The sequence below is a fragment of the Callorhinus ursinus genome, unplaced genomic scaffold (genome assembly GCF_003265705.2).
Source record: "Callorhinus ursinus isolate GAN/ISIS: 27379988/994484 unplaced genomic scaffold, GSC_fseal_2.0 scaffold6, whole genome shotgun sequence".
In the NCBI taxonomy this organism is placed as follows: domain Eukaryota; kingdom Metazoa; phylum Chordata; class Mammalia; order Carnivora; family Otariidae; genus Callorhinus; species Callorhinus ursinus.
Window position 1 is genome coordinate 63,017,999 of NW_027397068.1, and position 25,263 is coordinate 63,043,261.

The 25,263-nt window shown below is 45.3% G+C and overlaps 1 protein-coding gene across 1 annotated transcript in view; it reads left to right on the forward strand.

Moving 5' to 3' along the window:
- Window positions 1-25,263, forward strand: part of SASH1 (SAM and SH3 domain containing 1) — a 193,251-nt gene that overhangs the window by 78,803 nt on the left and 89,185 nt on the right. Inside the window, 2 exon segments of the mRNA XM_073894060.1 lie at window positions 3,279-3,329; window positions 3,444-3,493. Coding sequence (XP_073750161.1) covers window positions 3,279-3,329; window positions 3,444-3,493 — 101 coding nt within the window.

The following is a 25,263-nucleotide window of genomic DNA, read 5'->3' on the forward strand; positions in this document are numbered from 1 at the left end:
ATGTGGGACTGGATCCCAGGACCATGGGATCATGAGCTGAGCCAAAGGCAAATGCTTAACCGACTGAGCCACCCAGGCATACCAGAGATGTTTTCTCACACATTTATGAACATGTAGATAATTTTACAACATGTAAGATCTGAAGATTGTACTTTTAAGCTGATCTTATATTAGAAAAAAATAATGAAGGTAATGCAAGATTACATGCTCTTAAAAAAAGTAAGCATAGGTAACTGCTATTAACATTACTGTCTATCCTCTCTAACTTTTCATTTTGCATGCACATATGCATACATGAACATATGTTGAGCTATATTTATAATTTGGTTTAGTTTCCACTGTAATACTTCATTAAGTTAGGGAGATTTCCTTAAGCATTTGTAGTGGACAAACTCACTATGGGTTTGTAATGCTTAATGGTTTTTGACATTCTTTTTTAAAATTTTATTTATTTAATTTAATTAATTAGTTTATTTTTTTAACTAGGCTTCACATCCAGTGTGGAGGCCAGTGCAGGGTTTGAACTCACGACCCTGAGATCAGGACCTTAGCTGATATCAGGTCAGATGCTTAACCGACTGAGCCACCTAGGTGCCCCAATATTTGTCATTCTTACCCCTGAATCTGTGAATAGAAAAAAATGCTTATTGGTTTGTGTGACTAAGTTTGGGATGACTTGTTACACAGCAGTAGTAACTGCATCAGTTAGCACGTGTTATTAAGGAGAATCTTATTTCTCAGTGATCCTCTCTTTCCATAATGTGTCCAGAAGACACGATTTTTACTATTTCCATCAACATGATTACTTCCAAATCAGGAGTTAGATAGTGGACCATCAGTTGTTCCCCAAATAAAGTTGTTTGCAACTGGGCAATCAGGTTGTCAATTCTTACTCAGCTAACTTTAACTCTTATTTGCAATGTTGCATTTCTCAGGTTTGATGGTTAAAGGAACAAATTTTAGTACATTATACATCAAACTATACCCCCAACCAATTTCCTAAAAGGTCCCCCAAACACAGTCTATAATTAGTAAGAGACTAACATGTGAAGATGAATTGTTTAGCATGTTACTTCGTGGTCATCAAACATTTAATGTGGTTGTTAACAAACACCTGCTTTGTATGCAGGGAAAGGCACATTTTGCATAATGTACCATAAATGTTATGTTTATGATATGGAGTAACAAATGATGCACTCAGTAAATAAAATTTATTAGAAAAAATGCAGATAAAAACGTGCAGTAAAAGAAGGTAATTTCCTATCGTAGACTATGACCTTGTAGAGACTTAGAGCTTGAAGAACAGTTAAGAATGGAGGAGGGAGGAGAGTTAATCAGTCATTTTTTCCACTGATGGTTATGGAAGGACATGGGCTGGAGTTGGGTGTTAAAGGAGCTATTTCAGAGAAAAATTCAGAGGAAGTAACGTAGTTCTGTTATCTTTCTGAAGTTCCTACCCTGACTCTGAACAGGAAGATTTAGGATGAAAAACTGCAAACTATACCTTTGCTTGCTTCCTGCTATTTAAGTTTATAAATTTCTCAATGTGATGCTAAGAGGTTAAGTATCAGGGCATCATGACTGGTCTCTTAAGTACAAGGAACCTCCCAAATCCGTGTCTCCCATGTTGATTACACCTGAGTCTGATGTCATACCAATTGGACTTGGAATGTAACTCGAACAATTCCATATGTTGCTTTGTAAAAATGGTGTATCAAGTCTGGGACAGAAATCTAAATTTGTCCATTATGAACAAAGGTGGCAATAAAAACCGGGAGGATGTTAAGCAAAGAGAAGTTCTATGAGGATTTACACCACTCTGGTATTTTTTCGTAACAAATAAGGCCCTGGGACTAGGGGTGAGTGAGTTTCCAATCCATTAAAGTATTTTTCTCTTTCAATCTACTTGTCCAAAATCATCCTGTTCTCAGGTTACTCGCCCAGCACATTCATTTTATAGGCGATACATGTACTGGATTCCTGTTACTTATTTACATTTATAAATGTAGTCTGAGTTATACTCATTTTAATGTTTCATTGCTAAGTTTTTAAAATATTGGCCTAGTTTTGTAATCATGCTAGTAATAAAATAGGCAACTTTAATAAATTGAATTTAGACGCAGTGAGAATTCCTAACCTGAGATGATCTGCTCCCACATCCTGAATGTCAGCTGAGACTAACAAAACCGTCTTCATGTGGTGCATGTGCAGTCCTGAAGAATGTAACAGTTATTAAGGACACAATAGGATTATTGGAAAACTCATGATTAACCTGATATTTCAGCCTTGTATTCTTAGTGGTATCACTCCTTCCTCTAAAACTGCCTATTGGTGCATATGATGTAATCAGCTGGGCACCACCCTGGATTGTGCACCACACTTTGATGAGGACCTCCACTTTAGCATCTATTTGGATTTAGAATTATTCTCTATTTGTGAAAAATATCAGTGTCGTACTCTGTGCTGTGTTCACTAGTACGGCTCTTATTTTCCCATAGTATATTCTAACACTTCTCATAGTGCAATTTCCTATTTTGCTGCCCATGCTTATTTCAATATATTATTTTCATATAGGTTACTGGTTTACCTCTCTTCTCTCTCTCTCTCTCTCTCTTTTACCAAAGGGGAAATGGAGTTTTTAACTATAAAATGGTTTTATCTCTAAAATGATTCCTTTCTTGATGATTTGGTGATTTTTGATAATGTCGTGTATTTATTGCATCTATTAACTGGGTGCTGAGAATTGTTTTTTAAATTTCCAGCTGGGCCTATTCATTTGTATTTATAGGAGCATGGGGATTTCTAGGGTTGCATGATAATATCAAGTGAGCTTTCCACCTTCCTAAAGACACTTAAACCTAGCCCTGCGTTATGAAATACTCTGAGTACATTTAGAGTTTAAAAATCAGATTGAAACCCTGATATTATTGAAAAAGAAACAACACAACTGGATCTGCATAAATTCTGTCTTCCCAGTGAGGGTCTGATCACATCCAGAGAATTATTTCACCATTAACTGTCCGTGCCCTTCAGTTGGATTGTGCTTTTTTCTTCTGCAGTAAAATTGTGAGCAGTGTCAAGCAGTGAAGTTTGGGAACCAGTTCTTTTTTAAGACCAGAGTTCTCATTTTGAAAGCACTTTAGTTTTTCCAGAAAAATCTATTTATCTCCACCATCTCCTCCCATTGTATCCCCCCATCTCTGCTTACATATCTGTTTGTCTCTCTGGTGTATGCCACGCTGGGAAGTCTCATCAAACCCGCATCTGTTCTCTTTTAGGAGAAACCTGATGCCAGCCCCACGTCACTTCAGCTGCGGTCCCAGATCGAAGTAAGCACAATGACTTTAATCATCTATTTTTGCTTCTGCCCTTTTTTTTTTTTTTTTTTTTAAGTGATATTCTGTACAAATGAGAGCCTGCTGCTCTGTGCCTTTTTCTTCTAGGAGTCGCTGGGCTTCTGCAGCGCCGTGTCAACACCAGAAGTGGAGAGAAAGTAAGTCTCCTTCCTTCTGCCCGGGATCAGAATTTCTCAGGAGGTCCATCCTGGTGAAAGTCGAATGGGTGATCACGTTGTGTCTGTGCCATGGAGCATGATGTCATTTTCCTTCCATGGTTTGTGTGTATGTGTGTATGTGTGTGTGTGTGTGTGTGTGTGTGTGTGTGTGTACATACATGTAGGTGGTAAGAGTGTGTTTTCTAATTCAGTTGGTGAAGACTAAGGATTCCGCAAGAGTTACTGGTTTCACACTGCTTATTGTGAGTGAGCCCTAAATAAATATCTGGAAATGAGCATAGAGAAAGGAAAAAGGACAGGTCCACCAAGATGGGTTTTCTTCTTTTAAAAATAATTTCTGATACAGGGTGGAAGTCATAAAGAAGCAAGGTACAAAAATACAATATATTCCAGAATAAAACAATGTAAAAAACAAAAAAACCTCCTCTCTGCATTTGGCTTTGGTGGGTGCCCTTAAAACAAAAATAAATGCTTGTGACAAGATGGTAAATGCTTACTTACCTTTCCTGTTAAAGGTAATATTTTGCTTCTTTGTCCTGACTTGGGCCCTGTAATCTTTACTCTCATGGAAGATAATTCTATGTTACATCTTATATCTGCAGTGTTTCTTTTTTGGCAACCTTAAAAAAAAAATAAAACAAGTGGGTTTTCTTTTGTTTTCTACAACCTTTTCCATTTTTTCTTTATTCCATCATAATTACCCTAGAATGTTCTATTTATGATCTTCCGAGGTAAAGAAATTTTAAGAAAGTCCTCATCTTTAAACAGATACTTCCTTTGGCATGGAGCCGCTTACACTGTTTGGTGCCAAGAGAAGCATAGAAGTGGTTTAGGAATAAAGTATTTCTGGAATGAAAAGAGTGCGCTGGGAGAGCGTGTGTGTGCTTTACAGCACAGCCCTGCCTAATCCGTCCACGTGTGTGTGCTGCTAGCCTGGAGGCAGCGTCAAGGAGGGAAGGCTGCTTTGCCAAGTCTTCGGTTCTCAAGTGGTGGAGCAGATTTGGTTCAGGACTGAGGAACATTGGGGGTGACAAGCCAAAAGCAAACCAAAGCCATTGCCCGCTCAAGGTTAGAGAATATATGTGCAATTACTGTGACTCTCCTTTGTCTTCGTTTCATGTAAGCTCCTAGCAGCTTAGTAGTGTGGAGGCTGAAGGAGCTCAGAGATTGGAGTTGACATTGATTTGGAAATTGAAGGTACTGTGGTAATAAATTGAGTTGAGTGTGGGCAGAAGCCTGGAGTTAATGGATTGGAGGTTCTTCTGACCTAGTTTGCTACGTATTTGTCATGATTCAGGCTGAGAACTCAGGTGTTCTTCAGAATCTGAGTCCTTGGGGAAACAAGAAATGTTTGCCTTTTCTCCTAAGAGGAAGCAACTCACCAAATTTGTACTAATCTTAGCTGGGTATTTCTTCTCTCCCCCCAGCCCAGTTGTGGGTAGTCATTCTTTCCATGTTTATATCCTCCACTTAGTGAAATGTGGCGTAGCTCTTGTGGCCAAGAGAGAGACTCTCAGCCTCCTCTGAGGTTAACAAAAAATTTTGAACACACACAACACACAGTACTGTGGACAGCCCCAACCGCTCCATGTATAAATCTGCCATTTTGCTTCTGTTCTTTTAGGTGGTTTACTTGAACTTGGGTGTTTCTAAGTAACCTAAGAGTTGTAATCCATTTTGTCCTGTATTTCCTTATTAATGCTTTTTGAAAATTATGGTACTCTTGTTTTTCTTATTTTAAAAAAACTTTTGAAAAATGTTAAACTTACAGCAAAGTTGCAAGAGCTGTGCAGTGAACCTCTGTATACCCTAGACTTAGCAGTCTGCATACTCTTATTCTCCCTCCTAGACACACACGCACGCGCACAGACAATATTGTTAATTACGATTATTGCGAAACGGCTGGAAAGTAAGTTACAAGCGCTGTGACTCTCGCTTCTCAATACCTCAGCGTGTATCTCCTGAGGACAAGGGCCTTCTCTTGCAGAACTCCACAGTATAATTACCAAATAGAGGAATTTTAATAGCGATTTTCCTAATGTACAGTTCATGTTTGAGTTTCTCTGATTGCCGCAGTAGTGTTTCTTACAGCACTTTTTTTTTCAACCCAACACTTAAAAAAATGACTCATCGCATTCACATGTCCTCTCTTGTCATATTTAATCTGAAAGGATTTCTTGGCCTTTCTTTGTCTTTTATGATACTCATGGGTTTTTTAAGAGGGTAGGCAAGTTGTTTTGTGAGATATTCTTCTATCTGGGTTTCTTCTTAGGATTCGAGTAATGCATTTTTGATGTTGTGTTCTTTCCGGTGCACCGTATCATCATGTGAATCTGTCCCGTTGGTGATACTAGTTTTGATCATATGATTGTGGTGATGTCCATCAGCTTTCTTCTGAGAAGTTAGAATTTTCCCTTTGCAATTAGTAAATATTCTGTGGGGAGATGATCTGAGACTACGTAAATGTCTTGTTCCTCATCAGACTTTTACCTGATGGTTTTAGATTCCTTTAATGACTGTCACCTAAATCAGTTTTTACAGTGATGGTTACAAAATGATGATACTTACTCTTAAATTGATAATTCCTTGAGATTAAACCTTCCAAAATGTTTGTTTGCTTTCTTTCTTTCTTTCTTTTTTTTTTTTTTAAATAAGATGGACACTCTAGATCAGATTATAATCTGAGGAGTTTTATTTATATTGAAGTATTTGTATTTTTGTACTTGAGAATGCAATTACTTTGAAATGCAGAATCCTGCTGTTCTTCAGATCAAAATGCTTCCTGGTAGTTTTGTAAGCCCCAGAGGATGACCTGGCAAACCAGTTGGTTGTGTCTGGTTAGTGTCTGCCAAGTATCTGCCAACCAAAATATCCTTCTGAGTCAGCAGTGTTGTTTTATGGGCAGAACTTTTCTTCTGCCGTCAAAAGGCAAGAGAAATCAGACAAAAGTCGGCAAATCCTGCAGAAGCCCGCCCTTAGAGCAGAGGCCTAGATGGCAGGAGCAAAGTGGGAGTCCAGTGATTGGCCCTCATGGCTCCTGCTGTCCAGATCCACAGCCCCTTCCCCACCACTATCCCCTCTTAAGACTGTCAGGGGCCTCAGCACATCTTCCTCCCTCCCTTCTCCCCCAGTTAAAACCTGAGCCAAGGAAGGTGTTAATTATAATGCAAATACCTGATTTCTAAGAAATATATGATCTCTCCCAGTGGTATTTACCATTTAACTGGGTTTAAAGTCTTGAATTAACAGGACTATAGCTCTGACCACCCCCCGCCCCCCCCGCCAAAAGACCAAGGGGGTGGATCGGATCTTTTGTGGGGGTGACAAGCAGTGAGAATCTATGTAACATCAAGTGCAGCTGGAACCTCAGGCAGATGGGCCGATCGGCTGTACTTGGCCGGTAGATGTGTGAACCACAGGACAGATGCATCTGTCCATACACAGAACAGACCTGCCACCGCCAGTCTGACAAAGGTTTTGTTGGTCCTTATTTTCTTACGTTCTATCTGGTCTGTCTGCTTTCACCAGAAATATAATAAAAATGCTAAGGGAGCTTTCATTTGCACCTCTTCTACTTCTGTCTGTTTACATTGCCTGTAGATCTACTTTATTACACCAATCTTGGATTTGTGTCCACTGGCAAAAAAGCTGAACATCAGTTAAATTTTTTGTTACCTACCAATTAGTCTCAAGAATATCTAGAGAGCAAGACTTTTTTGCTGGGAAAATTCCATGTATGTATGTATGTATGTATGTATGTATATATATATGTACTTGGCACACAGAGCGTGTGCACGCACAAGCAAGGGGAGTGGCAGAGAGAGAGGAAGAAGCAGGGAGCCTGATGCAGCGCTCGATCCCAGGACTGTGGGATCATGACCTGAGTGGAAGGCAGACACCCAACCGACTGAGCCACCCAGGCGCCTGAAAATTCTTTATAACCGTATCTATTGGGATTGCCTTTAGCTACAAATAACAGAAAACATGACCCATAGTGGCATTAAAAAAACAAACAAACAAAAAAACCAGTGTTCATTTGATACCTCCTCGTTCCGCTGGGATGTCTAGAGGCTGGCACTGAGGCTCACCTGAGCCTTCAGGAACCCAGATTGTATTGTTTGTTGTTGTTATCCTCCTGGTTTTAAAGTGGCCTCGGCATCTTCCAGGTGAGAAGGAGAAACAGGGTGAAGAAGGTCAAAGGGCAAAAAAAGCCACAGGCACATCCTTTAAAAAGCTTTCCTAGAAACCCTGTCCAACACATACATTCCAGTTTGTCTCACTCATTTCTTCAAGCCGCAGCTGTTCACTGAGCACTGGCTTTATGTGCCGGACCCCATTCGGGGACTGGGTTGTATGATGAGCTGGTATGAGCTGCATCAGCATGGAGGGAGATGTCATAGAAAACATTTATATGCTTTCAATGGTGCTACGGAGAAAAATAAAGCAAAGAAAGTGAGCTCCAAATTGGGGCACTTGGCCACCATTGCCGTGGGAGAGCTTGGAGGGATGAGTGTTTTCTGCTGACTACTTTATTGCCCTGAACAAAATGGGTATCTTAAGGAAGGAGGGAGACCAGACATTGGGCAGGAAACTAGCACTATTTTCCACAATAATTTAATCTTTTATTTGTAGGTGTGTATCTGAAACAGAGTAATCTGAAAACTAGCTAGCTGTCTAATAAATAAACTATGTGTCAAGATGATTTAGATTCACCTTTCAGGGGAGCCAGCTGTAGGGGAACCCATCTGGTTATTATTTCTAAGCGTGTATCTAGATTGGAAGTAGCCTTAATAGGATTGGTTCTGCAAAGTGGAAAAGAAAAGGCAGGAAATTGCAGGTAACGTTTATTGAGTGCTGAGTGTGGACCAGGAACTGACCCATGTACCTAACATTGACTCAGTTAATACTCACATCATCCCTGTGAGGTTTGTTATGGTTTTATTCCCAGTGGAAAGTGCAGAAACTGAGCCGCAGAGAGGTTAATAAGTTGTTCAAGGCTACACAGCTGATTGAGTGGCAGAGCCCAGGTTTTATCCCAGCTGAGAACCCATGCTCCTGCCCTTCAGCTAGGATCCCAAAGTACTTATAATTGCATTGCTTATGCAGAGAGGTCAGGGGCATATTGAGTTCATTAGCATTATATAAATAGCATCACTCCAGTAGTCCTCCTTGAGGTAGGGGCAAGCTTTACTCATGTTCAGATCTAAGTTCTGTCTCATTTATAGAGGCAGGAAGGTCCAAAATAAATCTCAAAACTTCACCTTTGCCGGTATTTATAGGCTCTTTTCTACTAAGTCTTTCACCAGAGTTGAAAATTCACTGATTTAGTTTCACTTTCTTTCATTACCTATGACTGCACTTGAACTATTTTATGGTGAAAAAGTCCAAAAATATATCGCATGATGGAAGAGGGAGATAAATCAAAGGAGGGCAAGCCAATAGAGCAGTGCTCTGTGGTTGAGAAATGGATGGAATCTGGTTTACAAATGTTCTCTGCAGGCATTCACTCCGTTTGGACCCTGCTTCCCCCTCGGGTTTGTTCTGTCTGGCAAGCTGATACTATATACTCCTTCGATGGCCTCAGCTCTCCTTTCCTCCCGCCTCCAAAATCCCTGTTTCACCTCCTCCTTCGCCTTTGCCATCAGGGAAGTAGCCCTGCTTGTGTTGCTGTGTTCCGGTTGCTCGCTCTCTCCTGCTCCTCTCTGGCTCCCTTGCATCTCCAATCTTGCCTTTCTGCCCCTCACAGTCGGCCTCTGCCTGCCTGTCCACCAACCTCATCTTTTGACCTGCTCTCCAGGCAGGATGCAGCTCCTGTGATTGCTCAAACGGGCCGTGTGCTCCCATGGCATGCTGAGCCTCTGAAATTGTTGCTCCCTCCAGGGGTGCCCCGTCCCCCACTCTCACCATCCTCCCCACGTCTGTTTATCTGGGCAAACCCCATCAAACTTAGAAATCCAGCTCTGGTCTTGGCTCCTCCCAGGAGTCTTCCCTGATTCACAGAGTTGGGGTACAGTGTCCTGCTACTGTTACAGTGGACCACGGTTACAGGTGCATGTGTGTGCGCGCCTGCGTGTGACCTTCCACTCTGAACCTGGGTCTTTCACAAATGTGCTTCGTTCTTCTCCATCCCGTAGAAGGTTTCTTGCCATCCTCCAGAACCATAGTTTGACTTCTGCCCCAGTTACTGAACTTGGCCCCCACAACCTGACTCCTGTCGCCTTCATTCTTGCTGAAATGCTCTCTGAGGTCAGTGCTGCAACAATAACCAACTCAGAGGCCCCTCCCGACTTGCAGATCCTTGTTGTGTTTGGCACGGCTGCCTTTCCCGCTGGTCCCACTTCTCTCTTCGCCCTTGGTTTGGTGCCTATGATGTGGCAGCTTCTAGTGTCTCCTCACTGGTTGCCCACTCTTGGCAGTTCCCTTTTTTTCTGCCCATTTCTTACCATCGGGGGTCCCCTGGGGCTTTTTGCCCAGCCTGCAAGCTCTCCCCAGGTACCCACACCCAGGGTTTTGATCTCTTGTGTCTCAAGATCTCAAATCCACATCTGTCCCTCCGCCCCATTTCCCGATCTGGTGACGTGCCCATTGCCACGACGTACCGGCTGCCTGTTCATTACTGTTGCTGTCACCCCCCGCTGCACGTTCTCACAGCAGAACTCCTTACTCCGTCTTTACCCTTCTTTCCTTCTCTGACAACCTGCTCTTTGATCATATGTCCCCCTTCTGTCCTTGGGACCACTTTTCTGCTCTTCAGACAGCCTGGACATCATTATCTCCTGCTTTTCTTTCGTGATTCCAAAACCTTAATCACGAAATCCTGTTGCTTCTACTTCTTTTTTTTTTTTTTTAAGGTTTTATTTCTATATTTGAGAAGGAGAGAGAGCATGAGCAAGGGGGGAGGGACAGAGGGAGAGGGAGAAGCAGGCTCCCAGGGAGCCCCAGGCAAGGCTCGATCCCAGGACCCTGGGATCACGACCTGAGCCAAAGGCAGACGCTTAATTGAATGAGCCACCCAGGCACCTGCTTCTACTTCCATAACTTTTCCTGTGTTTCCCACTTTTTTACCTTCACTACTGCAAGCGATACCTTTAATGCTGTTTTCATGAACTAGAAAAGTGCATTCAGGAAATGACCCTCAAATCAGTCTCCATAAAGTACAATTAGGCCACACTGCAGTGAGAGGATGCTGAGATCTCCCCAGTGGCACCTATAAGTTAGGGCTCTCCATGTTTGCCCTCTGATCAGAGTCCCCACAGTCCAGCCCTGGCCCAATGTTACCGCCACATCTCCCACCACCAGCCCCACTGCCTCCTCTGATCTCCCAGATGCCTCCTGGGCTGTTGGGAGCTCCTGCCTTGAAAGCATCTCCTTTTCTTAGGTCCTCTTTTAAGAACTGCTTTTCCGTGGATGCTTTCTCAGCCCCTTCCCTGGCTGTAATCTTTCTCCCTTTTGGAATCCAGTAGCATCTGGCACGGATCTGATGTCTCAATGTATTGTAACAGGTCATAACAGTGCTTATTGGGTTATTTCTATTATTGGACACCGTGCTGATCACTTTTACTCTATTTTGTCATTTAATTTTTCATGGACTCATTGAAGTGTCTTCTATTTTTGAGATTAATTGGCTTGCCTAAGGTCCCAAAACTGGAGACAAAAAATCTTATCCAGTCCGAATGCCATGACAGCCTTGGGGGGGTTAAGATGCCCTGCCTGATTCCAGACTCTCTGGGTTCAAATCCAGGCTGTTTCTTACCAGCGCTACAGCTCTTGGCAAGTTACTCAATCTCTGTGTCTGCAGTTTCCACAACTGTAAAATGAGGATGATCAGTACAGTGCATACCTCACTTACTAAGCTATCCAGCACCTACTGAGTGCTCAGTAATCTTGTCTGCTGTCTATCTCGCGTGGCCCAAATTCGTGCCCTTGCTCGTGGCTCTTGCTTTGTATACTTTCCTAATCCCACTGGGCCCAGCAGGATCGTGAGCTCCAGGAGGCTAAGAGCTCACATTCTTCTCTCTTTGAATTTTCTCCAGTGTCCAGAAGAGTTGTTTGCACAAAGCAAGTACTAATTAAGTATTTGCATTGAAATCATTGATTGCTTCAGTTCTTTGAAAGAAGGTTAAAACTGGACTGCCCCCAAGACTGGCATCCCAGAACACGTACTTTGGTCTCACCTGTCCCCCAGTGTGCACCAGTCTCTCCTTCAACCCATAGCAGTGGAATAAGAAGCAAGTGCTTTCTGCTGGTGAATATTAACATTAAAAAGACACCCGTTAAAACATTTTAAAAACATGTAGTGCAGAGAACAGTAGCTTCCACAAATCTATTTCTAGGGCCTTCTCCCCTTTCCCCCAGTTCCATTCTGTAAATCTTGTTCAAGTCTCCTCACATTTTTCCTCTGTTAAATAGAATTGACACAACACACACTACCTCCAGATAAAGGTACAACATCATGGATTGCACACAAGGTATTATAGTTTTTGTTTTTTTTTTAAATCCTTAAATTTAAAACTTGCAGTTTTGTTGGGAAAGTACATTTCTTTTCTTTTCTTTTTGGTAACAGGTTTATTGAGATCTAACTCACATACCAGGAACTAGAAGGTATTATGCTGAGTGAAATAAGTCAGTCAGAGAAAGACAATTATCATGATTTCACTCATTTATGGGATTTAAGAAACAAAACAGAGGATCATAGGGGAAGGGAGGGAAAAATAAAACAAGAGGAAATCAGAGAGGGAGACAAACCATAAGAGACTCTTCATCATAGGAAACAAACTGAGGGTTGCTGGAGAGGGAGGGGTGTGGGGGGATGGGGTAACTGGGTGATGGACATTAGGGAGGGTGATATAATGAGCACTGGGTGTTATATGCAACTGATGAATCACTGAAGTCTACTTGTAATAATAATACACTATATGTTAATTGAATTTAAATAAAAATAATTCACATCATACAACTTACCCATTAAAAGTATGTAATTCAGTGGGTTTAAAAAAATTTTTTTCTTTGTTTATTTAGAGAGGGAGAGAGAAAGAAAGAGGGGTGGGAGGGGTAGAGGGGGAGAGAGAGAATCTCAAGCACACTCCCCACTGAGGACAGAGGCTGACATGGGGCTCGATCTCACAACCCCGAGGTCATTGACGAGCTGAAATTAATAAGAGTCAGATGCTTAACTGACCGAGGCACCCAGGCACCCCAAAGATTTGTATGTGTTTTAAGTGACTAGCTTATTTCACTTAGCATAATGTTCTCCAGGCTCATCCATGTTGATTCCTTTTTGTTGTATGAATATACCACATTTGGTTATCCATTTATTGATTGGTGGACACTTAGGGCTGTGTTGACTTTTTGGCTATTATGAACAATGTTGCTGTGAACATTTGTATACAGGTTGATGTGTGGTCATCTGTTTAGTTGTTTTTAAATCCGCTTTAGGGAGATAACAGTGTACATGCCGTGTAAGTCACCTATGGAAAGTACACAACAAAGTGTGTAGCATATTCACGGGATTTTGCCGCCATCACCAGAGTCAATTTTAGAACCTTTTCATCACCCCAAAAATAAACCCTTTAGCTGTCACTCCTCCATCTCCTGATGACTCCTGTTCCCTAAGCAATCACTAATCTAATTTCTGTCTCTATAGAATCACCTCTTCCGGACATTTCATAGAAATAGAGGGGAAGTGCATTTTTGAAAGAAAATTGGTTTGTTATGGCTCAATTAAGAGTAGAACTTCGAATCCAGTTCTTGGTAACTTTGTCTTCAGCCTCCTTGAAATGTGTAAGACACTCTTCTCCTTTTAGTAAGTCTGTTTCCTACTGGGTACCTCTGCCCTCTTCCTCAACAAGAACGTCTCTCGTTCCTGAGGACTGGGTTGGAGGAGAAGGGCTCAGGCTCCATCCCTTGTGGACGTCCCCGAAAACAGGGTCTGCTGTCTGTGGTTCTGTGTACTTCTGCGTGACAAGGTGGGGCTCTCTCTGCTCATTCTCATTTGTAGAAGTAAGCACTAGAAACCCGCAGGCTGTGCAGTTATGAATCCTCCTTTGGAACAGACTAGATTCACTGAGAATTGCTGATGAGGTCTGCAAGTTTGCTGGGAAATCCAGGTCAAGCCATGTCCCCTGGAGCTGAGATGAATGCATCCTGTTTCCACATCCTGTTTGTGGCAGGGCTGCGGGCAGGGGAGGGAAATACCAGATCTTTCCCAGGGGGGACGTACATTTGTGCACTGGGGTGAGGAAGCCACACAAAGGTGTGTCCTTCAGAATAGCTCACAAGTTGGTTCTGCCCTGTTCAGGTGGATGTGTCCTTGCTGGGTGCTTACTGTCCTCCCAGGAGAAGGAGGTGGGCGCTCGTGGCTTGTGAGCGCAGAGCCACGAAGGGAACCAGAGGCCACTTGGACTGCCATTGTTTGAGCTCAGCAGGGTGGGAAGTAGAGGCAGAATGGCAAGCTTAGGTTTCAGAAATGAATGGTCTACACCCAGAGCCAGACATTAGATTAGTATGTATATTATGTATTCTTTCCCTTTGATCAATTTACCAAGAGCCACCTGCCAAGGCTGTGGGCAGGAGGGCAGGGTCCCTGTCCAAGGGGCTGGAGCGTTCGGTGTGCTCTCCCCCTGTGATGGCCATCTGCACCATGTCACCCCTCTGGGCTTCAGCTATTCGGTGCTGAGTTAGAGTCGGGTGGTGTCCTTTCTTCTCTGACCCAGTCCAGAGCACGCCCCGCACCGACCAGTTTCGTGTGCTCTGCTATCGTTGGTGTTGGACAGACCCTGAGCCCACATTTAAGCTCTGCTAGTTGTCGGATGAGGAACAATGAGAGCTCGTGCAGTTGCAGTGTGCCGAAGGACGGGTTTGTGTGGGTGGACCTGCGTCTGCACGCGTGTATGCTCCATCACATAGCATATCTGAGGGGCTCAACATTCCAGAATGCAGGGGCTTGGGGCGGGAGCAGCTGTGCTAGAATTCTCCACCTCAGCTGTTCCCCACTGCAGACTCTGTTGCCCTTTGCTTCATCTGGTGAGTGAGCCCCAGCTGCCCGGCCCCAGCTGGAGTCCACACGCCTGGGCCACGGCCCTCCTGGGGGCGGGGTGTGTGCAGCGCCTGGAGACAGGCTACCCTGCCAGGAGGTATTTAGGATGCGAGGGGGCTGCGCTTTCTTCTGTCTCCTGTAGGAGAGGTGAATGGGACACTGGGCCCCAGGGGTGGGGGGAGGCGATCAGTAAGTAAATAGCAGTCCTGTCCTGGCAGGAACAGGGAAGACCCCTATGGACAGCGGTATCGTACAAAGTAAATGAAGGAAGGAAAGGGGTGGGTGGGGGTGTCAGAAAGGCTAAATGACTTGCCAGGATCACGATCACGAAACTTGGGCAAGGCAGAGGTGGAATTCTAGTACAGATCCATCTGCCCGGGCCAGGGCTTTTCTCCCAAATGCCACCGCGCAGACCATGGACTGGTGCGTCAGAAAGACCCGTGATGGGCCAGGCGGCAGTGAAGTGCAATTGAATAAACATTTTCCACATTTCTGCGGTGTGGACGAATTTGCTAGGTGCTGGAAAGATGAATGGGTTGGGAAGGTAGCTGTCCTCTTACGACCTGCAGAAGTCATGACAACACGATCGTCGTGTGCCTGAGTGTGGTGCATGGGGACTGGGGGAGGATGTCCAGCCAGGCGCCTGGGGCCAGGCACCCGCTGCAGACACACAAGTTCGGTATCAGACAGGCTTCTGTGGGAGAAGTGGACGTTAGGGTGACGTTATTACAGGGTTCTGACCGCTCGTGTTGGGGCTGGCTGCTCTCTGTCCAATGATGTGGCCTGATGTCAGATGCAGGCAAAGTGGGGAACGAGGATAAACTGCCATCTGCAAATACGGACACGTCCTCTCTCACCACCTCCACGCAAGCCTCCAGATCTGACTCGCCAGGAACCTGCAGGAGGAGCTGGGGTCCTTCCCGAGACGCTCACCAGGCCCAGGCCTGGGGCTCGGAGCACCTGAGGAGCAGACTTGGCAGGAATTCAAGCATGGTGGGTCCAGCTGCTTCTCCCCGCCACCGAGTAACCCCGGGGCCCCACGATGGCGAGTGTCGGCTACAACAGGGCCTCATGCCCTGCACTGACTTTGAAGCCGCATCTCCTGTGAAGTAGCTCATGTGACTCATGCTGACCCAGCACACGCAGGGGAGGGAATTCTGGGAGACATAATCCATCTGAGCTAAGTTGACAGGTTACAAATCTACCACAGGTGCACCACAGGGAGGGTGGGGGGCTTTGTAGGCAAAATTGGAGGGGAAGGGAATTCCAGACAGAAGTAAGGGTATGCAAAGGTGTGTGAGCACAGAACCTTGGGGGTGGGCAAGTGCAGCCCCGGGGCCAGCTTTGGGAGGTCTTCAGAGCAGCTCAGGGGTTGCCTAGTGGTGGGCTTTGTATGGTGGAAGGATGACTGTCAATGTGAGCAGCTAGGTCTGGGTGCCCCCAGGAGGGCAGGGAGACCAGTGGTCCAGGGGACAGATCCTGAAGGTCTGAAACTTGCCAGAACCTTTATTAGGCTTCTAGTTTTTAAATTCTTCCATCCCACTGGCTAATTCCTTCAATCTTTAAGGAAGATTGCATGCCAAGTACTGGGGATGCATGCCAAGTACTGGGGATGGATACGGGGCACTCAGGACTACCACTGGCCCCCAGCCTTGTGTCTATAGGCTTGGCTGCTGTGTGATCTTACTGTATTCTCATATTCTGAATTCTCTTCCGAAAACTGCACCTGAAATCCTGCTTAACTAGATTTTGGAGACCTTGGCTTAGAAGGGTGCAAGGAGGAAATGGAGAAGGAAGCACAGGGCATGTGTTCCCCGTGTCTCCTGGATGCAGCCGGTGGTGGCAAGCATACCCGCCCATCACAGTTAGCTGCAGAGCGTGTGGGAAAGACAGACCCTGAGGCCCCGCCCAGGCCTCATGCATTGACTTCAGACATGGCTGGGATGTGCAACTCTGGGAGTCTTTAATAAGTTTTCCAGGAGGTTCCTAGGCAGCCAGCTTGGTGTTAACAGATCACTGCCAATACCCGTTTCTTTTCCTTTGGGTTGACGCTCTCGGCTTCTGCTCCACATGTCAGTCCGCGGTGGAAGCGGTGGTGGCACCCAGCTGTGCTGGGAGAGGGCGCGTGTTGTCACGGGGACCCCGGCGCTGCTTCCTGGAGTCTGTCAGGTGCTGATGTGTCACTTCAGATAGAGCCTCAGGAGCAGAAGGGGGAAGGATGTGAGGCAGTCTGAGAGCCAAGTGAGAGCAGCAGCGGAGTGCGAGGGCGGTGCTCGTAGATGTGACAGAGGACACGTGTGGGAACTTAAAAATAAGGTCTGAATGGTGACGGAAGCTAACTAGACTTAGCGGGGCGCTCATTTCGCAGTGCATCCGAGTATCAACTCATTTTCTGTTACTCTTAAAACTAATGTGTCATATGTCAGTTACATCTCAGCTAAAAAAAAAAAAAAAGAGTTCCCGTCTGCCTAACATCACATGACAATTCTCCATCCACTGTGTCTGAAGGAATCGGAGGCGGGGCTGTGGTGGCGCTCACAGTGGGAAGGACCCGATCCTTTGTGCTGCCCGCGAGGACAAGTAGGGCAGGCAGACGGCTCCCGCAGCCGCGTCCTGGCCGGAGGCTGGCCGCTGTGCCTCCAGCATGGGACCAGCAGGGCGAGGAAGGGCCCTCCGAGCCCGCAGCCCCTCCGACTTTGTCCTTCAGAGGCAGCTTCACCGACTCCCCTGCACCCCTCCGAGCAGCTGGCAGAAGAAAGGCGGGCAGCCCTGGCCCCCGTGTCCCCCCACCCGGGGCCTCTGTGCCCAGACAGTATAGCGGCCGTCATGGCCAGCGCGGCCTGGGCGATGGTGAATGGGAGCCGCTGTTTGTTTCCACTGAGAAAGTTTGGACCCGCTTCCGGAGCCATTGCCATGGAAACAGACTGAGGAGATAATTGAATGGAGCCTCTTTCCCTGCCCTCTCCTCTCTCCCTTTCCCCACACTGAGGCTGAGGCTGAGGCTGAGGCTCTTAGGGCCCGGCTCTTTGCAGCCTGATGTTCCCTGCAGGTTCATGCGCATTTGATAAGAATATCAAATCAGAGAATATCCTTACCGTGCCAGCCTCCCCTAGCGTAAATGACCCCACGTGCACCCTGCACCAGGCAGAGTGGCAGCCCTTTGCCATCGCTCTTCTTGCGCTGAGCCCGCACCACGCATCCTGAAAACCACGGCCGTCCATGGGGACCTTCCCTGTCCATCCAGCTGGTCTCACATCTCAGCCACATTTCCTTGAAGGAAAGCCTTTCTTGGACCACAGAGCCATGGATGCACTAAATCTTATTATTTTTTTAAAGATTTATTTATTTATGAGAGAAAGTGTGCGTGTGTGTGTGCGAGCACAGCGGGGAGGGGCAGAGGCAGAGGGAGAGAGAGTCCCAAGCAGACTGCGCTGAGCGGGGAGCCCGACTCGGGCTCGGTCCCATGACCCCGAGATCATGACCTGAGCTGAAACTGGCACTTAACTGACTGCGCCACGCACGCACCCCTGTATGCACTAAATTTAAAGGGGAAATAGAAGGGAAGAATAATTTTGCCTCATTTACTGAATAAGTAGCCATCATTAGAAAATGTAAATAAAGCTACTTACAGTACTTTTCTCATTTTATAAAAATTAGCTTTTGTGGTGAAAACAATGTGCTAAAATCCTGTTTTATTTCGCTTTTGACGATAATTCAATAATTCTTTTTTTTTTTTTAAGATTTTTATTTATTTATTTGTCAGAGAGAGAGAGAAGAGAGCACAAGCAGGGGGAGCAGCAGAGGGAGAGGGAGAAGCAGGCTTCCCCGCTGAGCAGGGAGCCCAACATGGGGCTCCATCCTAGGACCCCAGGATCATGACCTGAGCCGAAGGCAGATGCTTAACCCACTGAGCCACCCCGGTGCCCCTAATTCAGTAATTCTTAAGATATAAAGACCTAAACAAAATGTAAAATTCACATGGAGGCCATAAAAGGAAGGCATTAGTTTTTACTGGTTGCACCAAAAGCAGAAAAAACAGAGGAGGAGTCTGTTTCCCTTTCATTCGACACCTTTTGTGTGTCTGTTGAGGAAACGTCAAAAATCAAGCTTGACTGCATTTGCAGATGCCAGTAGCCAAGTCACCTATGTTGGCACTTTTAGTGCCAATAACAGGAGAATATGGACACACTTGAGGCTCATGGTTTTGTACCCCGCACCATGAATCTGGTGGTGATTCAGACAGGATGGCCCTTGCTTTCAGGAATCTGGTGTTTCAGTGGGACCAACCTTGGGTTGGGGCCAGAAGAGCTGAGCCCCAGTTCTGTGGCTTGCAGTCAGATAAGTCACTTTCATGAACTCACCAGGCCTTCATTTCTGCATCTGTATAATGGAGCTTTTCACGATTTCTGGGAGCCTGAACTACAATGAGATAGATAGGACTGTGCTGGATAAAGCCAGACCAATGCTTAAGTTGGTCATTTTTACTTCTTTTTTTTTTTTTTTTTTAAAGGAAGCACGCAAGTGGTTAGGGGAGGGGCAGAGGGCGAGAGAGGGAGAGAGGGACTCCCAAGCAGGCTCCACGCCCAGAGCAGAGCCCGATGTGGGGCTCGATCTCATGACCCCGAGATCAGGACCTGAGCCAAAATCAAGAGCCAGATGCTTAACCAACTGAACCACCCAGGCTCTCCTGGTCATTTTTACTTGTGAACCACTGAATCTGTTAGGAGTATATTCAGTCATTTGTCGTTGAAACTGACTGCACTGATGAGGCAGATGGGGGCCTCTTTTCTTCATACAGCAAGGAGTCTGGAGGTGGCTGGTACAGGTGCCCAAGGAAATATTTCCTCTCTACCGGTTTTAATACATGATTTTCTTCCTTATGATAAAATGATGACTGCTTGGGCCTTGGGCCCATGTTTCGGGGAGGGATGAAGGGCAAAAGACACGGGAAAAGGTGAGTGAGTCCTTGTCATTATGGAAACGCTAGCTTTCTCAGAAGCCCCTCACTGTGAATTCTCAGCTGTATCTTCTCAGCCAGACGCTGCGAGGGAGTGTGGGGGAGTGAGTGTTGTAACAGGGTGCCCTGCCACCCAAACAAAATCTGGGTTCTCCCAGTAAGGAAGAAGATAAGAGGGATATTGGAAGGGGGGGCAGCTGCCCCTGCCAGCGATAGGCACCACTCCGCCCGTCTGATCCTGTAGCACGTCGATCCAATCCACCTCATTCTGCTGTAAACTCCTGGAAGGTATGGACTGTGCTGTACATTGCCCTCATCAGGCCGCAGAGGCTTCGTTATCTACGCCAAACAGCAGATACCAAACCAAAGAGCGTGGTTGGTGGTTTTTTCATAGGAGACTGATCAGTTACTGAACTTACTGAACTTACATGAACGTACTGAACTTACCTAAAAAATAGTATGATAACACCATCTAGTGTGTCCTGGGGATATTCTGGCCAGTCACTAAATTTGCAGGAATCGGGAAGGCATTTGTAACTTCTCAAGGCTGGGATATATGTGGTTACTTTCAGGAGTGGTACTGCATCAAAGCTGCCATCCATACACAATTTTTTTTAAGATGTTATTTATTTGTGAGAGAGAGAGAGAGAGAGAAAGCACAAGTGTGGTGGGGGGCAGAGGCAGAGGGAGAAGCAGGCTCCCCGCTGAGCAGGGAGCCCGACGTTGGACTCAATCCCAGGACCCTGGGATCACGATCTGAGCCGAAGGCAGATGCTTAACCGACCAAGCCACCTAGCCTCCATGTACAGAAAATTTTTACCAACTTTCTTAGATAGGCCAGACCCATAAGGTGACAAGGAATAATATGCCCCAGATGGAAAAGAGAAAGCCCACGGGGAGGGTTTTAGAAATCTTGGACAACAACTGTATGTCCTCCCAGATTTGATTCTCCCTGCCCCAGTCCCACGTATGTGGGCACGTCCAGCTCTGCACTTGTATCGTCCTGGCCTCAGTGAGGTGGCTGTCCAGACACAAACAGGTCATGGCTCAGGCTATGGAGAGATGACATTTGGCTACATTTTAGGCATGATACTTAAACTTCTGCCCATGTCCTGCATCATTAACTTTTGGTACCAGTTACCATTTGGTGAATGACAGGACACAGATCTCTTTCAGTGTACCTTTGTGGTGGACTTTCAGATTCAGTAGGGATGGAGGCTGTTGTTGGTCTGGGAAGCTTGTTGGCCACCCCTGAGGTGCCAGGGAACCAGCTCCTTCCATGTTTCTTGAAACTGCCCCTTCAGTTTCTTGAAACTGAAGTACTCTGAGCAGGACTGCGAGAGACTTGGCTCCACAGGGAGAGCTGGTTCAAAGTCCAGCCATCCTCACCGCTAGCTTCTTGGTGGTGCTTTGCATGTACAGACAGGTTCTAAATTCCATACAAGTCATAGTTCATGACATCTCTGGAAAACCTACGTGATAGGTAATATTGTCTCTGTCTTGCATAGCAGGAAACTAGGATTCACTGGGACAGAGTAATTTGTCCAAAGTTACTGGTTGGTGAATGGTAGAGCTGGGCTTTGAACGCTGGAGGTGGGGCTCCAGAACCTGCACTGTGAGCCATGGTGGTAGGCGGCTTCCTGTAGGAAGAAGCCTTCCCAGCTCTAGGAAATGTCTTTCACATCTGGATACCAGTCATCGGTCCATACATCTCTACCTTGGCATCATGTTCAGTCACTGGTATATGTGTGTTTTTAATTCTAAGAGAAACGTGGATTGCTTTTGTCTAGTGCAATTGAGAAGTGGAAGAGGGGTCACCATGTCCATCCTAGCTATTTGAGGGAAGTTAATATTAAAAAGAGAGAGAGGCTTGACTTGTGGCAGAAAAGATCATGTTTAGATACCTTGAATTTCCATATACCTAATATAATTAGCAAGGGATTGAAGCCTAACAAAAACCTTTGTTGTTAGAAGTAGAGTTGCATGCCTACATTGACTCCCTCTCTGTATTTTTCGGAATCAGATCCCCTTTTGAGACATCTTGTATAGAAGGAATAGGCCCACCTATAGTGATTCTGATGGCAGTTTTCAACCAGAGATATCATAAAAAGGGGGTGGGGCAGAAAAAAAGTTGAAAATGTCCAAACTCATGGCTGGAGATACCAGACTTTTAAAATGTCCTTTCAGCACTTTTCTTAAGGGGGAGCATTGGATCGGTATGGTAAGAGGGCCTCTTCAAATGGGAAATAAACATTGGATGGTATTGCCATTTTGAGACCATATCCACACATCACTGCCATTTCTTTGGGAGAGTTAATATTACGTCACCGATGGGTCCAAACCACTTCCCATGGCATACATCCATGTTGAAAAGCTCCTTGACATCCACCGAAAATTATTTAGTATGCCCTGTGCTACCTGCAATGAGTTAACTTGGTGTGGTTCTTAACTGCGTAAGGAGGACAGTAAGCACCTGGGAGTACTATGGTGTTGGGGAATGTGGATGAAGAACTGCTGACATTATGGTCACTCATCATTGTGGGGAAAACAATGGATTGTGAGAAAACATGAATTGCTTGTAGAGAGTACAATTGAGAAGAGGAATTGTTACAGCCATCCGAATTATTTGAGGGAAGTTAATGTTAAAAAAAACTAGGAGGAGGAAGTGTGGCAAATTAGAAACTGCTGGAGCCTAGAATAAGGGATGTGGAGTGGCTGTGCTGGGTGGATGGGGATGGTGCAATTCTGTGCAGGGGCCGAAAGCAGTCATCTGTTTGGGGCTCCTGTGAATATTACAGGAGGTCACATTTATTGGAAACTCACCATCACCTGCCAAGTTCATGTAATTTTCCTAGCAGCCCCGGAAGGCAGGCACTGAGCTCATCATCCCTGCCTCGCATAACAAGGCCAGCTGGCTTAGATTTGTGGCCGCGCTCACTCTCATAGGTGTGCCCGACTCCTGAGTGTGTGAGCACCTAGCTTGTGCTGGGTCAGGCCATTGCCTTGGGTGTGGTACTCCAGACACCTGCCTTGATCATTTACGGAGGTGAACTTGTAACAAAAGCCAGAAGGTACAGGCTGGGAATAGGCTGAAATGAAAGGAAAGGCCTGTATGGGGAGTGTTGTGACCAGGGTGACAACATGTCACCGACATCGTCATTGTTACTGAATAATCTCGGAGTTCTAACAACATACCGGATTTGCAGCAGTAGAATTACTTTGAATCCAAGCCAGTAAGTTTGCAAGTTAAGTTCTACTATGTGCATGAAATCCAGCAGCTGTTGTCTGGGTAAAGCAAGAGAGAAACATACAACACAGAGTTGGAGGAGGCACTCGTTCCCTACACCTGCCTGACCCCGAGAGAGTGAGCACCTCCAGCAGTGCGGACCCCTTGTGTCTCTCCTGACTCACCCTAGTCCAGGCCCCATAGCTGGGGAAGGGGTGACCCTTGAATTTTTATAGCAGACCGTAGATAATCTACACAGAATTTTGTTTCATATATGTTTTTATGAAATAGGGGAGATATGTTCCTATGATGAAAAATATCTTCGATATCCGAAGGATAATAAGAAATATTAAAGAATTACCTACTTTATACAAGATGATTTGTCACTAAATAAGCGAAATATTCAAGGAAGGCATAGCAACTCACAAGGAATAATCAGCATATGAGAAATAAATCACCATATAAGAAAAAAAAAAAAACTACTAAAAAGCTCCTCAACCCTTTTACCTTCTCTCCACCTTCCCCTTCCATGCACAGTTCAGTAGCACAGATGGCTTAGTCCTTTTCCTACATCTTGAGGAAAACGCTGCTGGCTTTAGGGACTGCCTTGGCAGGCTGGGGATGATGCAGGAAAAGACCCAGACATGGCAAAAAAACCCTGATTCAAAATTCAGCAGGAAAGAAACTAATGAAGAAGTGTATTTCCGGAGACTCAAGATAAAGGAAACTTAAAAATCTCTTAAGTATAGATTTTCCAGTAACGTATAACACATGTTCCTTTCTTAGAAATTAGGTTATAGCCGTTTTTCTTTTCTTCCTTTTTTTTTTCTTTTGCTTGGTTATAATGAAGTTTCTGGACAGGCCATCAAAACAAAAACACGAAGTCTATTTTGGGAACTCCTTTATGCTGGCGCGTTCATTACACTTCTCTGGTATGCCAGAATAAGTAACATCGCAGGGAGACAGAGTTGTCTTTGCCTGGGGGTACCTAAGGTTCTTGGTATATAAATAGACATAAGGAGAAAAATGAGCCTGAGCCCAAGTTCGTGGCCTCCTTTCCTTCAACAAGCAGATAGATCATGCAAGAGCAGCACAACCAGATCCTGCAGTGTTCTTGAAATGCTTAGTTCTCATAAACCCAGAGGCCATGTTCACATTTGGGGTTGAAAACCTGCTCGGTCTTCGGTCTTCACAGGTTCTTCTGAGTATCGTTTCCATAATTCACCCAACAACAGGTGTAGTACACATGTGACATAATATGAATTTCTGTTACATAAATGAGAAACAGTATGGTGAGGTGGGCCAGGTGTTGGACCCTTCTGCTGTCAGAGATGTGGCTTCTAAGCCCAGGGTGTCGCTGCCTGGCCCTGTGCCCTTAGCCACGTCATCACTCCTGAGTGTCAGTGATCATCCTGTGATGGGGGTTGCCCACAAGAGTGTTTTTTGTTTTTGTTTTTTAAGAGGTAGAATTCCATACAAATGTAAAGAATTTCATTCTGAACTTTGTGTTTCTCCTTCTCTGTGGCCCCATGGAGATCTCTACTGTGAAGCAAGACTCAAGAGGAAAGAAAATAGAGCAACCTAGAATTTACCCTGCTACCATTGGGGCAGCAATGTAGTCTATATAAAATATGATTTTAGTCAGAAAGGGTAAAAGCATACTTTTGGTTTTTCTTCTCCCCATGACTACGTTTCCTAAGTCCCACGGCTGCTTCACCTTCTTTTCCTGACCCTGAAGATTGGATTGCCCTTGAGCCCAGTGCTGGTCCCACTTCTCTTCACTGTGTTCATTTGGTCTCCTAGCTTTAAATATGCAGGTGACTTCCAAATTCTGACCTCCAGTCCTCAGTGATGCCCTTGAACTCTAGACTCGCATACCCAACTATGTCTTTAATATCTCCGCAGGGATGTTCAGGAAGCACCTCAGGTTGAGTATGTGCAGAGTAGACCTTGCTTTCTTCCTCTGCTCTTTCCCAACGTAGCCTTCCCTGCTGGGGCGGCGAGTGCCTGTCATGCCAACTCATCACTTAGGTCTCTGTTCACTTGTCACCTCTTCAGAGACACCTCTGTCCATCCCAGCAAAAATTCTCCCCACTTCTTGACCTGCACCCCCCACCTTGCTTCTTACCCCCATCCTTTGCTCCAAGAGAACAGGGATCTTACCTGTCTTATTTACCGCTACATTCTCAGTACCTCAAAGGATGCCAGACTCATAATGGGAGTTGGATAAATGTTGATTGAAGGAAAGAAAGACAAAATGAATGAGTGAAAAGAAAGGAATGAAACAGTTGAACAAAGAATTTGCTCAAGATTGAGGTAGGATGAAAGGAGCTGGTTAAGTGCTGGGATGCTATCCCTTAAGGTTTTTTTTTTTTTTTATCTCATTCATAAATTCTTTATTGAATTTTCTTTGAGTTCAGGGAGGGTTAAAGTAGTTTAGAGATTGAGGAAAAATAATTACACTTGTGGTCTAATAGTAGTAGTTATTGATGAAAAGGTACCTCTAAGATTGAGTTTAGAGACTAGATGCA